This window comes from Chelonoidis abingdonii, chromosome 4 (assembly GCF_003597395.2).
Source record: "Chelonoidis abingdonii isolate Lonesome George chromosome 4, CheloAbing_2.0, whole genome shotgun sequence".
Taxonomy (NCBI): Eukaryota; Metazoa; Chordata; order Testudines; family Testudinidae; genus Chelonoidis; species Chelonoidis abingdonii.
In genome coordinates, this window is record NC_133772.1 from 57,849,381 (window position 1) to 57,862,104 (window position 12,724).

The window sequence follows — 12,724 nt, forward strand, 5'->3', positions numbered from 1 at the left end:
GATTTTAGGGTTACTCCTGTGGTTTTGAAGGAGTACTAAAATCGATTTAAATAGCCCTTTAATTCGAATTACAGGGCGGTGTAGTGTGGACAGGTGCACCATTAATTCGAATTAACGCTGTTAAATTCGAATTTAAGGCGCAGTGTAGACGGGGTCAAAGATAACATCTGTTTTAGAGCAATAGATAAAAGAATGCACTGAAGACCAGGTAGCCATGTGGCAAATTGCTTGATGAAGCCCTGTGCTGATCTGCCCACAAAGTGGCCACATGCCTGACTAAATGAGTTATCAGAAAAGTAGGGGGCTCTTCTGTGACTAATCTGTAGTCCTGACAAACTCCTGAATGTATCCACCTGGAAATAATGGATATGGATGCTTTGAACCTTTTCACAGATCACCAGACTAATCCTAAAATTTTCTTCAAGGGTTAGTTTATGTAAACAGAATTTGAATGCTTCAACCACTTCTCCTAGTTATGGAAAGCAAGTAAATAGAATATATCAAGTGAAAAACATGATTTTGGTGGATAGAAAATTCTGGGGCAAGCCTGATAATTACCTCATCTGGCAACTGCACATAAGGATTCTAGATGGACAGCCCCCCAGATTTATTTACTAATTCTCCAGACAATAAAATTGCTAACAGGAAAAGAATTAACAGAAAGTACAGAGAAGACTCCTTTATATATTCAAAAGAGAAGGTTCAGAGGTCACCTGAAGCAACAAATCATTCTCCCAGATTCCTGACAACAATGTCTCTGAAAAGAGACATAGTTTCAAGAAATTGTGAAATTGCCAAAAAGAGCTGGAAGTGGAAGACATGCTGTAGCAGAGTGGATCTCTGCTCCGGCCCTGAAGGGGTTAAAAACAGCCCAGGAAAGGGGCTGGGGCTGGAACAAGCAGCCTTTTGAGCTGGGCTGATTGGGGGAAGTGGCAGCAGCTGGGGCCATGCCCCAAACTGAGCCACAGGCCATTATAAAAGGGCAGAGAAGCCAGGAGCCCAGGGAGTCTCTCTGTGTGTTCAGAGAGAGAAGAGCCTGGCTGCTGAGACAAGGGACCTAGGGTGAAGCAGGGCTGGGGAAGGCAGCAGAGCCGGGGAGCTCCTGCCTGAAAAGCCCCAGGCTGTGGCCTAGGAGTAGGCCAGGAGGTACTGGGGTTGCAGGAAGCAACCCAGGGGTAGGTCAAGGAAGCAGGCCCAAACCCCTTTGCCAATGATGAGAGGCTAATACTGCAATCTGCCCCAGGGCGTGGGGCTAGCTAATGACTGGACAGTTGCCAAGACCCTGAGGCAAAGTGGGAATAGAGGGGGGGATTCCTGGGGGGGGACCCCTAAGAGAAAGGGGTTACTGCCAGGGGGCAGAACCCCATGTAAAAGGGGCACTGGGGTCCAGGGAGGGGCACGGCACCAGATGCCAGCAGGCGGATCACCGGCCTGCAGAGTGCACTCTGTGCTGGAAGTTTGAGCTAATTCCCAAAGTGACCAGCAGGAGGCGCTGCAGGGTGAGTCCCACCCGGTTACACATGTGCTATGAAGTTTCTAACAGACTTGGACCTTCAGGAAGCTAGGACTCAGACACAATCAAAAGTCCACCTAGAAAGAACTCCAGTATACTGTATTCAGTATCTCCAATATCCTCCCTGATTGAGAGGCAAAAAATGGGATCTTTGTCTTTTTCAAAAGCACCAAGAATTCCAGGATCTCCATATCCCCTGAAATGCTCAGATTATCGGACAGTTTATAGAAATGAGCAGGAAGTCCATGAGTCCTCCTGAATATTCATGCTCTAGGAAGCAAAGCCTCTTAGGGTGGATCTACACATCCCACAGCAGCATGTCTCAGGGCCTGAGACAAGAGACTTGCACGCGGGCTACAGCACTAAAAATAGCTGTGTAGACGTTATGGCTCAGGCTCTGAAGCCGACTCCCTCCCTAGACTTCAGAGCCTGAGCTTCAGCCCAAGCCACAACATCTCCACAGCTATTTTTAGCACAGTATTGCAAGCTCGTGTCTGTCAACCTGGGATCTGAGACTTACTGCCCTGGGCTGTCACCCACTGTGAAGACATACCCTCAGGGTCCAAGCCAAGAGCCTCAGGGGCTGTTAGTCAGGGAGTCTGAAGGTGTTCAGGAATGCTGCACTGACATCTGCAGTAATCAGAGATTGTGGGTATCTGGACCACTATGTTTCTATTAATTGTTTGAGGTCTCAGTGATTTAGTTCTCATTCTGTTGTGCCATTATATATAGAAGCAGGAGCTGAGAAGATGGGGAGGGGAGGGGAGGAGAGCCAAGCCAGCAGTTATCCTTGAAGTTTGTGAACTTTAAACACTTGCTGAAGTGATTTTGCAGCTGGGCAACAAAACGGTGCATTCTTCTCCCTTACTGATGATATTTTAGTGCAGGATCACAGCCATTTGGATTACCCTTTGGCAGACCTAAACTGTGAGCAACCAGATACTCTCAGCTTTGTCACTTAGCTGAAAGCTTCAGTCATGCTCAATAAAATGGCAGATTAGGGCAATCTGGGAATAAACAGAAACTGGAAAGAGAAAAGCTTAATCACACCTCAGTTTGCAGATTTTGGCTGTGTTGGTAGAATAGGTAGGCTGGCTGTAAAGGATAGGGTCCTTCGCTGCATTGGGAAGAAAAGCAATCAGCAGGAGTAGTAAAAAATGCAGCCTGGGTCAAGCCCACACTAACTCATTAGAGTCAAAACAGAAGATTCATTGACACTGACAAGCTAGTTGAAAGAGTTAGATTGCTCTGCTGCATCCTGAAAAAAAAGAGAAAGCAGTGGTAAAATGGAAGACTGGGTTGTCTCACTCTTGAGAGAGGAGCAAGGGGAAGAGCAGGCTGGTTGTACAGCTAGACTGCTCTACTGACTACTTGAGGAAAAGGCAGTGGAGGGAGTAGTAAAAGAATGGGGAAATGGAAGACTATGCCACATTTCACAAACCCACATCTACAGGAACTAAGGAAAACAGGATCAATGAACAGAATCTTCTCCCTGTCCAGATGTAATAGTAACTGGTAACAAATATGGGGAATTTGAGCCACCTGGATTTTTTTTTTTAAATGTGTTTTTTGTTTCAAAACTTGCAGGAGTCAGAGAACCAAAGAGCAAATATAGCAAAGGAGATCTGGCTTGTTGCTTCCAAAAATGTCATCTCCTGCAATTAAGTTTCTACCCCAAGCAGCTTAAGGCTTGCCTGACACATTTGTGCTGTTGGAGTAAAACTTTGCTGCCATGTTTCACCTCTGTCTGGAGCATTCAGCCAGAGATCTGGCTTGGAGATTCTGCAAAGCCAGATCAGGTTACTGATTTTTTTGCCTCAGGGAGCTTAAAACTTGGCAGCCACATTGGGAGGCAGTGAATTTTGTGCAGCTGGGCCTTCTACATTTCCAGGTTTTTTCCTCTAGCACTAGATCTTGCACATTCCTGTTCTCCATTGATCCTCTCCTTACCAGGGGAGCACCAAAATGGAGGGGGAAATATTATGGAAAAATCTCCTCCCCCAAGATAGAGGAGAGATCCAGAAAAACCTCCTGATTCTTGAAGTGGAGGTGAGATACTAGGGAGCTGGGGATGGAATCTGTTCTCTCAGCTGCTCAACCTGCTAGTAGTACACTGTGAAACTAGAGAGAGACTAGTTCTTTTAAAAGAGAGAGGAGCTTCTGTGCTTTGAAGATGAGGAGCTCATAATGGTTCATGGAGCATCAAATGCCCATGAGGGAGAAAGAAAGAAAGCTTACTTACAGTAGTAAACATGGCTCTTTAAGAACATTCCCTCTGCACATTCACACTTGTGGGATGTGGCCCTAGTACTGCTGAGTTTCAGGAATCTTTCAGAAATATAGTGCCCATTGGGACTATAAGTACCCCCAGTTTATGGTACCAAGAGTTTGGAGGTCTGTGTGGTTCCCAGCCACGCCCAGTTCCTTCTGGTGAGCCCAAGAGAGGAACTCAGAAGCAAAGATGACAACAGGCTGGTAGTATGAATATTCTGAGGCAACATTTCCAGACAACGAGCAACTGAAAAATAACCTTTCTTTCTACATCAAGATGGCCTCCGCATATTGCCACTTGTGGGACTTTCACGTGCAATACAACACTCAGGAAAGTGCGCGGAAAAGTTTTACAAAGGATGTCCCCACTTAGGCACTGGTCAGACAGCAGACAGTCTGTGTCCAGAGCTCTCAGTGCTTCCCCTGCTGGGACCCAGGCAGCATAATTCAAACACAGAGATAACAAGAGCTGAAATGGATGGGGGAGACAACAGAGGGAGTAGGTTGGGGTCAGGAGCCTGGAGGCATGCAGCAGGAAACTAACTGGGAGTAGGGTGACCAGAGAGCAAGTGTGAAAAATTGGGATGGGAGTGGGGAGTAATCAGCACCCATAGAAGAAAAAGTGTCAAATATTGGGACTGTCCCTATAAAATCGGGACATCTGGTCACCCTAACTGAGAGTCAGGGTGAGAGACTGGATGAGCAATTTGGGGGGAAGGAGTAGAAACCTGGACCGGCTGAGCATGGGAGTTTGGGACAAGGAGCCACTGGGAAAAGGGGGAAATGAACAAGGGACAGATCAGATTAGAAGCCTGGGGATGGGGCACTGGTCCTGGCTGGGCAAATAGCCTGTAGGTGGGAAGAAAACAGACTAGCATGAGAGGAAGAGAAAGGAGGCTGGTAAATAGCAGGGAGAAGATTGGGACTTAGACAGGAAGTCCAAGGTGGGAGATTGCGACTGGTTAGGCAAGGAGACTGCAACTGGGATGAGAAGTTGGGGGAGGAGAAGAGAGGACTGGGACAGGGCAGAAAGGAAAGAATGAGGGGGTGGGAACAGGGGCAGAAGGGTCTGTGCCTAGTGTCTCATTACACTCTAATGCGGGTCCACATGGAGAATGATAACCTACTTCTTCTGTTTTGCTCCATTAGCTAAAGTGGCAGGTGATCTAAAGGTTCCAACTCTGCTGGTGTTCTACGTTGGTGTAAATATTATTCCACATGATGGAATTTCTATTTTTTCAATTTGCTTTTTTAAAAAACTAGGAAGTTACACACAAGAAAACCTATGTTATATGAGAACTACAATTGAAAAAATCAAGCACTCATAAGTTAGGAAAATGCCAGAATTAAGGTTCTCCATGAAACCTTAATTGGCTGGTGTATGATGAGCCAGGGAACAGCTCAGCTGATCTGGATGTGAGTACAGGGATTCGCTCCCCACCTTCCCAAGCCATACCCAGTCTCTCTGGTAGAGAAGACTGGGGAGTACTACCATTCCCATGTCTTCTACTGCACTTCTGCCCCTCCCAACCTTGCTTGCTCACCCATGTGGGTTCTCTTCTCAATGTTTATTCCTCCTGTGGAAATATATAGGCACTTTTTCTTAAGTCTCCTGATCTGTACGGAGTGTCACATTTACTAAATCAGCTGTGACAAATTAGAGCAAAGGCTATTAAATGTTATTTCCAGTCCCAATAGCTAGACTACGTCCAAGAGATTGTAAAGATGATTTGCTGGGTGAAGTCTGAAGCCTGTGCAATTTTTTTTTTTAAGTGAGAAGAACTCAAAGTAAATAGAATAAGGTTCAAAATTGCAAAAAGGATCATCTTAAAAATAATTCTTCATCAAAGACTGACTGAAAAAAATTCAGTTTTCCTACAAAAAGTTGAGTTTGATCATTAAAGTCCAAAATAAGAGGGATTTTAGCCCAATTTTCTGTAGAAACTGAAACACCACCTCAGCTATAGCGTCCCTGCTGAAGCCTCCATAATATCAGTTCCTTCAATCAAGACTTTTTATATATCCTGATTTCATATTTGCTGTTTGTTCACTTGCAGCGCTGAAATACTGTAGGCGTGAATTATGGGTAGGTTTTGAAAGAAGACAAATAGAGTTTATCTATTAAACAAACACCCAGTCCTGTCATTTTCCTGTATAACTGAGTTTCAGTGAGGACAGAATCTAAAATTGGTTTGTAACTATGGCAACTAATGAGCCAATCTAACTTGGGGTTCCCAAATCAACCATGTGACTAGCAAGGGATTCATTCCAATTTTAAGATGCTGATTTTCAGGGGAGAAAATATGTGCCCCTTTTCCTAACATGGCGATTAGGGGTGTCAGGCTACAATCACGCTGAATAGCTGGAGCAATCTAAAAGAAAAACAGCCTCTTTGTTAAACTGGAAGGATAAATAGCTGACACATTATTCCTATGCTAATTATCTTGGATAAAGATAAAGTTCTGCAATAAGAACAATACTACAGATGACAGCAATGTCTGAAATCATAGCACAGGGAAATATGACAAACATTACATGAAGAATATGATGGCTTATTGCTTTGCTTTTTTAAACTGAAAAAATAATATGCCTGTAATATCAATAACCCAAACTTGGCATTTTAGAGCATGATTTTCCCCTTCTGAGGGGCTAAATAGGAAGGAATCTTCATGGATAGCTGTCTCCAATTGTTCTATCAGAAGGGGAAGATTCTCCCCCCCCCCCAAAGAAAAGCACTGTAGGGCTGGCCCCAAACTCTGCAGGATTGCAGGTGATGAGTGGGAGGCCTAGTACCTCCCATGCCTGACTATGACCCCCAACATCTTTCCTCTGTGGAACTGTGCTGTTAGGGTGGCATCAGGGAACCCTATTAAATGGGTATATCCACCACAGAGCTGGTGGGGGAATGATGTGTATACTCTGACTGCCCACTCTCAACCCCTCCTCCCCCCAATGTGTGCATCCTGGAGACCCCTGAAGTACTTTCTGCAGGATCCAGGGAAGTGAGGGAGATCATCCTCTGAAGACTGCTGAAGCCCTTTTCCATTCTGAAAGGGTGTGATGTGAGCACTGACAGAGTGGGGGATATGATCTGGCTCTTCATTAATCATTTATAATTTCTGATCAACATAATTATTTTACTTAAGGGAAAATCATGCCCCTGTTCCCCAAATACAGAGTTGTTAGGGAAGTTACAGGCAGTAGATCCATTGCTACATAGATCCACTAGCCAATGGCCTCTCAGTAGAGGGTTCAGGGGCATACAAGCAGCAATGGCTATTGCAACTTTAGCATTGCAGTAATAGTGGCTATAAATGAGCTCCACTGCTACTCTGCCACCTAATGGAAAAATATTCAGCCCTAGACAGTTCCCTTGCATTATCTTAGCTAGCTGAGGTTGCTGTTGGAAGGACAGGAGAAAGCAGTGTCAAATACACAAGAGAATATGGCAGCTGTTAGTTTTCCAGTACAGTTTGAAAAGCACAAAGTCATTGTTTGCTAATAATGGGTAAGCTAAAATTCACCTAAATGGAGATTTTAAATAAAAGGTATGTATTGTCTTATACAGTATTGCAGGTTTCCTTTAGACAGCTATTCTGCCGATGCACTAGAATTCTGATCAGTACAGAGTATGTTAAGTATTAGTGAAATGTTTAAGAAAGAACTGAAAGTTCTCACCAATTTTCTTTGATGATTTAAAACCTAACATTCTACAGAAAACCAAATATAATACCCCCACTACAATATTTTTGACTAGATAAATGAACAATAAATGAAGTTGTGTTTGACTGAATGGTCTCTCATGTAGAAAAAAAGCATAGCCTGGAAATACAATATTTAACTCTAGAAACCACCAACATTTTTGTACTATAAAACAAGCAATATTTGAAACATTAGGAAAGCGATTTTGACATTAAGAAAAATGTATAGATTGTTGTCTAACACAGCTTGTTTTATATGGGCTGTAAAATATTTTGGCACCAATCCTGCAAGTTACTCCTGGGGAAAATCTATGCAACACTGCACATGCAGAATTCATGTCCCCTGTAGATTTTTTTTTTCTTCACAGAACATAGATTCCGCTGGAGTAGCTCTGCAATTACACCTTTTGCCCAGCAGAGGCTGCCTTGGCATCAGAAGAGAGGGCAGCAGCTGGCAGGGGAGTGGGGAAAGAGACTGCGTTCCTCACAGCAGAGGAAAGTGAGGAGCCATGGCACGCACAGAGTGGAGCACACGAGGCTGTTGGGGGCGGGCTCACAGACTGGGGTTCAGAAAGGCTAGTGGGGACACAGTCTGCAGCACGGGCACAGAAGATAGTGAGGTAACAGCATTGAGCCAGGGTCTCAGTGCGGGGGGGGGGGCTGTAGGGCCACATGGGAAGGGGAGTGCAGGGACACATGGGGACAAGGGGTAGGGGACTACAGGGACACATGGGGACAAGGGCAGACATGCCTCGCTGAATGGGAGAGGCTAGGGGTCAGCCGGGGTCTGCATGGGGGAGGTTCCCCCACTCTCAAACAATCCTTCCCCTGCCTTCAAAAAAACCTGTTCCATACTTCTCCCAACAACAACCATCCAAGCTCACTTCCAGGCTCCTTCCCTCTCCCTCAGCTCCTCCATTACCCTGACTTCCCCAATCATTTGCAATGCTTCTGGGGGTGCAGGAAATACATTTCTGTGTTGTAGTTCAAATGAACTACTCAACGTTCTGTATTAATATGCCTAAGAGGGAATCTATTTGTCAAAAAAAATCATTTCCTGAATCTTTTTGTTTTGTTTATATTGTTACAGACATACTTGCTGGGAGATATTTTGAAATAAATTACCAGAATTATTGAAACTGGCATGATTATATTGTGTTATTTTGACAAATATAGTATCCAGAATTTTAAAATATTGTGCCCAGAATTTTTAATTTTGGGGCTCAGAATTGCCCCAGGAGTATGCAAGTAGAGGACCTCATTGCCTTTAGTGGAGCAACATACAAGTGCAGGAGTCCTTCAGAATCGGTGTGTAACTGGGTTTACAAATCCCACACTGAGCATGGGCAGAAGGGAGAGAAGTGTCTTCTCTGCTTGCAAGCTGACCACACCCCCGCCAGAACTGCCAGTCTTGAAGATATGCACCCACAGCTGTGACCAAAAAAGAAAACAAGCCCAGCTATAAAAGAGAGATAACAGAGAGCGAAGGGAGGCAGAAAGGCCTTAGATAGCAGAGGGGCAACAGCCCCATTCCAGGCTGCCTCTGAGAAACTGACAAGGAGACAAAAGGAGTTTAAGGGCTGATAGACTCAGTTTAAGTTAAGAGGTTACAGAGTGGTCTAATCTTGATGAATTGAAGGGGGACCAGTTAGGAGAAAGCTGGGACCCCTAGAGAGACTTCCCCAAGAGCAGCTGACAGGGTGTGATTGCTGGATTGGGGATCTTATTAGTAAAATCACAGCTTTGTCAGCAGAAAATAATCCAAATAGTATGAGCATGCAACTCAAAGAAAAGGAATGTGTTCTTTGCATTGATTTATGACATGCATAATAAAGTCATTTTAAAAGGGAACATTTCGATTGTATCAATACTGTAGCCCCTGTAGAATGCACTGCTACTAAATACACAGAAACTGCAGAAGGAATAAAAAATGCAGTGCAGTTTTGCCATACAGAACATAGAGTTTGTCTGCTGTTCTATGTATCTGTGTATATGGTATTATGCTTTTGTTAAACAGATGATATTTAAGTCACACTGCATTTTATATCACATGTAAGGATCACCACAGGGAGATGTTATAATTGTATGCCATTTGTATCATAAGCACCAAAGAGACTACACAACTGATTTACTGAAGTAGGGAGGGGTTAGAGGTTTGTATTAAGATTTTCTGTTTGCTTCAGCTTCCCATTCCCTCCCTGCAATATCATGAACAAAGCAGGAATTATCTTCTTGTGCCTGTGACAGAACCTTAGCAGGTCACGTGTATTTTAATTCTCCCCCTCTAGAAGCAATCGTTATGTCTCACCCAGAGTCTGGCTTCACAAGGCTATGAACACAGGGCTAAAACTGAAGAGGAAGAAGCAAAAAAGCAAAAACAGTAGGGAATTAAAATCCAACACTTATTAAAATCCAACACCTTATACACTTTAAATCACGAGATCCACATCATCACAAAGGACTGGTAAACAAAGTCTAGTGCAGCATTAGACTCTTAGTACCAGGAAGAGCTGTCACTGAGCCCATTAGCAAAGAGACAGCAAAAAGGAAGAGGATAATAGAGAGCATTGAAGCCTCATACCCTTTCACAAAAAACTGTTACCTGATGAATGTACTTTATCAGATCTGGGCAAGCTGAGAGGCAGCAGCAATTGAAATTAGTGTCCTAGAGCATACACAGAGAAACACCAAACCCCGTTTATCCTACCAAAAAGCACTACATTTCATTTAATTGGTTTGCTGCTAAAATCAGTAAAGGCTTATGAAGGCCCATAGAACTGTGCAAACATCAAATGGTTCCATGTCAGATTTAGGGAAGGCATAGTGTATTACAGCACAGAAGAAAAAGAGAAGCTATAAACAAGAATAGATGCATGAAGGACTAGTAAGTGTATGACAAAGGTGGAGGAGAAATTCAACATGGCATGTCTCTGTGTTGGTATATCTGTGGAAGTAACTGCAGACATACAGTAGGTCTTTCATCAGGAAATACTTCTCACCATTTCTCCTTCTTCCCTCATCTTTTGTCATTTTCTGCTGTACCATTACTTTCTGTGAAGAGCTTCTCCCTGAACTGGGCTTTTCTGATTCGTTGCTGATGACAGAACCATTCTGACTAGGCGACCTGCTGTAAGTAACCATAGCAACAAAGAAGACTGTAAGTTTCATCTATATAAACCTCATTTCAAGGTTATTTCATTTGCACAGTTTGCATCATTGGCTTTTCAAGTCTGATTTTGGACACAAAACAGATAGGAAATAAGCCACACAACAGAAACACAATGAAAGCAGAGATGCACTTACAATATTAAAAATTTACTTTTATGTAGGCTCAGTCCTGAAGAGGATTTCAGTGAAATCAGAACTGATTATTTTTCCTACATGAGCCCAAAAAGACACAGGAAAATAATGCAAAAGGTAAAAGAAGACATCATTTGTTTGCCATCCATTAAGCAGTTCAAATAAAGCAGATCATTTTTAATGACAATTATTTCATCAACATGGCTAAACAGATTCATTGGAAGCACTTTTCCCCAATTTAGTCTGCATCTGGGTTCACAGGTTTTGTCAGACGATGCCGAAATTGGTTCCTTATTCCCAGTTCCTTAATCATGGTACCAGCTCTTTAGTCATGGCTCCCCATTCCTTATTCAAAGGGCAAAACTATTTAAAAATAAATCAGTGTTAGATTAAATGTTTAGAAAATTCATCATATTAATTTTTTATCTTATTCAATCATATTACTAATTACTTCTTTGTTAAAGAAATGACCAAATAAGGAACTGGGGTTGGACTGGTTGCTGTCACATCTCCACTTCCATACAGTACACAGGGCTTGATTAAGAAGTTGGGTTTTGATTGGCTGTTTGTACCAAAGAGCATCTTGGGTCACCCCAAGTGATACAGCCCTGCAACTGTCAGCTTGTTCTGAATGATCTGATATAAGTCTCTCCTCTAATGAAAGCTTTTGTTCCTGCATGCTGTGCTGCCAAATGGCACCCCTCTCTCCCCTCTTCCATTTTGAATATGGAGTTTGAATAAGGAGCTGGGGTTTGGTAGGCTACACGTGATAAAATAAGTCTCAGATCATCCCAAGTGACCTGTCCCAACAACCATTAAGCTGTGATGTACCTGAGGCATGGAACTTCCTGACCTGAAACTTATTCTTTGTGAAAAATCGTGGCCCATGTCACTAGCCCTTCTCCCTCCCTCTCTCCATAGACCCCACCCACCTGCCCCAGACAACCTTTAGCAGAGCAACAGGAGTGGCAAACGGGTGTTTTGGAGTGTGAAGCTATGGGTCTATGCTTGCAGATAGAAGGACTTGGAGGCAGGTGTTGTAGTTGTACCATCTGTTGGTTGGTTGTTCTGCATGAGTGTTGTATGGCTGAGCTTTGGACTCGAACTCACCAGCTGAGAAAGGTCTGTTTGTCTCTCAGTGAAAGCCTTGTCAGTTGGACCCTTGTGGCTTTGAACCAAACCAGTGTTTGAAGTCTGAGTGGTAATTCCCTCCCTGTTTCTGAGGGAAGAGACTGAGCAGTGATACTAGTCAACTGCCAGGCAAACAGGAATAGTAGCAAACTGGGTCAGTTTCAATGAGGCTTTAGAGAGGGAATCTGACTCCTGTTTTAAGTATGGCTCTACACTACACCAGGGAGCAGATATGGATAGTGAAAGAACAATTGCTGTGACCTGCCTTGGATGTACTATGTTTTCCTTTCTGCAGGAAGGCCAAATAGATTTCTCATGTATGAAATGCAAGCTGGTGGAGGAGAAGATACATTGACTGGAAGCACAAGCTGCAACATTGTGCAGCATCTGAGAACCAAAAGACTTCTTGGACTACCAGATTCGGAAATTATTCTCACAGATGCCACAAGGGGATAGATCATTAATAAGGGAACTGGAGAGAGTAGAAACCAAAGAAGTGGACAGGCAATTTGTAACCAAGAGGGGAAAGAGGCAAGTTGCATTCAACTCAAATTGAAGTATCAAAACATTTTCAGATACTGAGCAAGTCAATGACATAACAGCTTGTCTCTGTAGGACTGAAACAGAAAGCTATACAGGACATACCTGAGTGGGATCCTTGCAGTATGAAATAAGCAGCAATTAAGAGAGGTTCTTCAAACCTTCTAAGAATGCAAACAATCAACATTGGTGGCTCCATATTAAGAAGAGCCAATAGAGTTCAGCAAGGGACACAAAGACAATAGGATGATGTGCCATCTCCCTGGAG

General features: G+C 43.5%; 1 protein-coding gene across 4 annotated transcripts in view; it reads right to left on the reverse strand.

Annotated features, from left to right (window-relative positions):
- Positions 1-12,724, reverse strand: part of KIAA1549L (KIAA1549 like) — a 104,348-nt gene that overhangs the window by 50,692 nt on the left and 40,932 nt on the right. For all 4 annotated transcript variants that reach the window (XM_075065201.1, XM_075065200.1, XM_032769828.2 and 1 more), the window contains one exon: positions 10,485-10,612. In XM_075065201.1, coding sequence (XP_074921302.1) covers positions 10,485-10,612 — 128 coding nt within the window. The remainder of the gene's footprint in view (positions 1-10,484; positions 10,613-12,724) is intronic.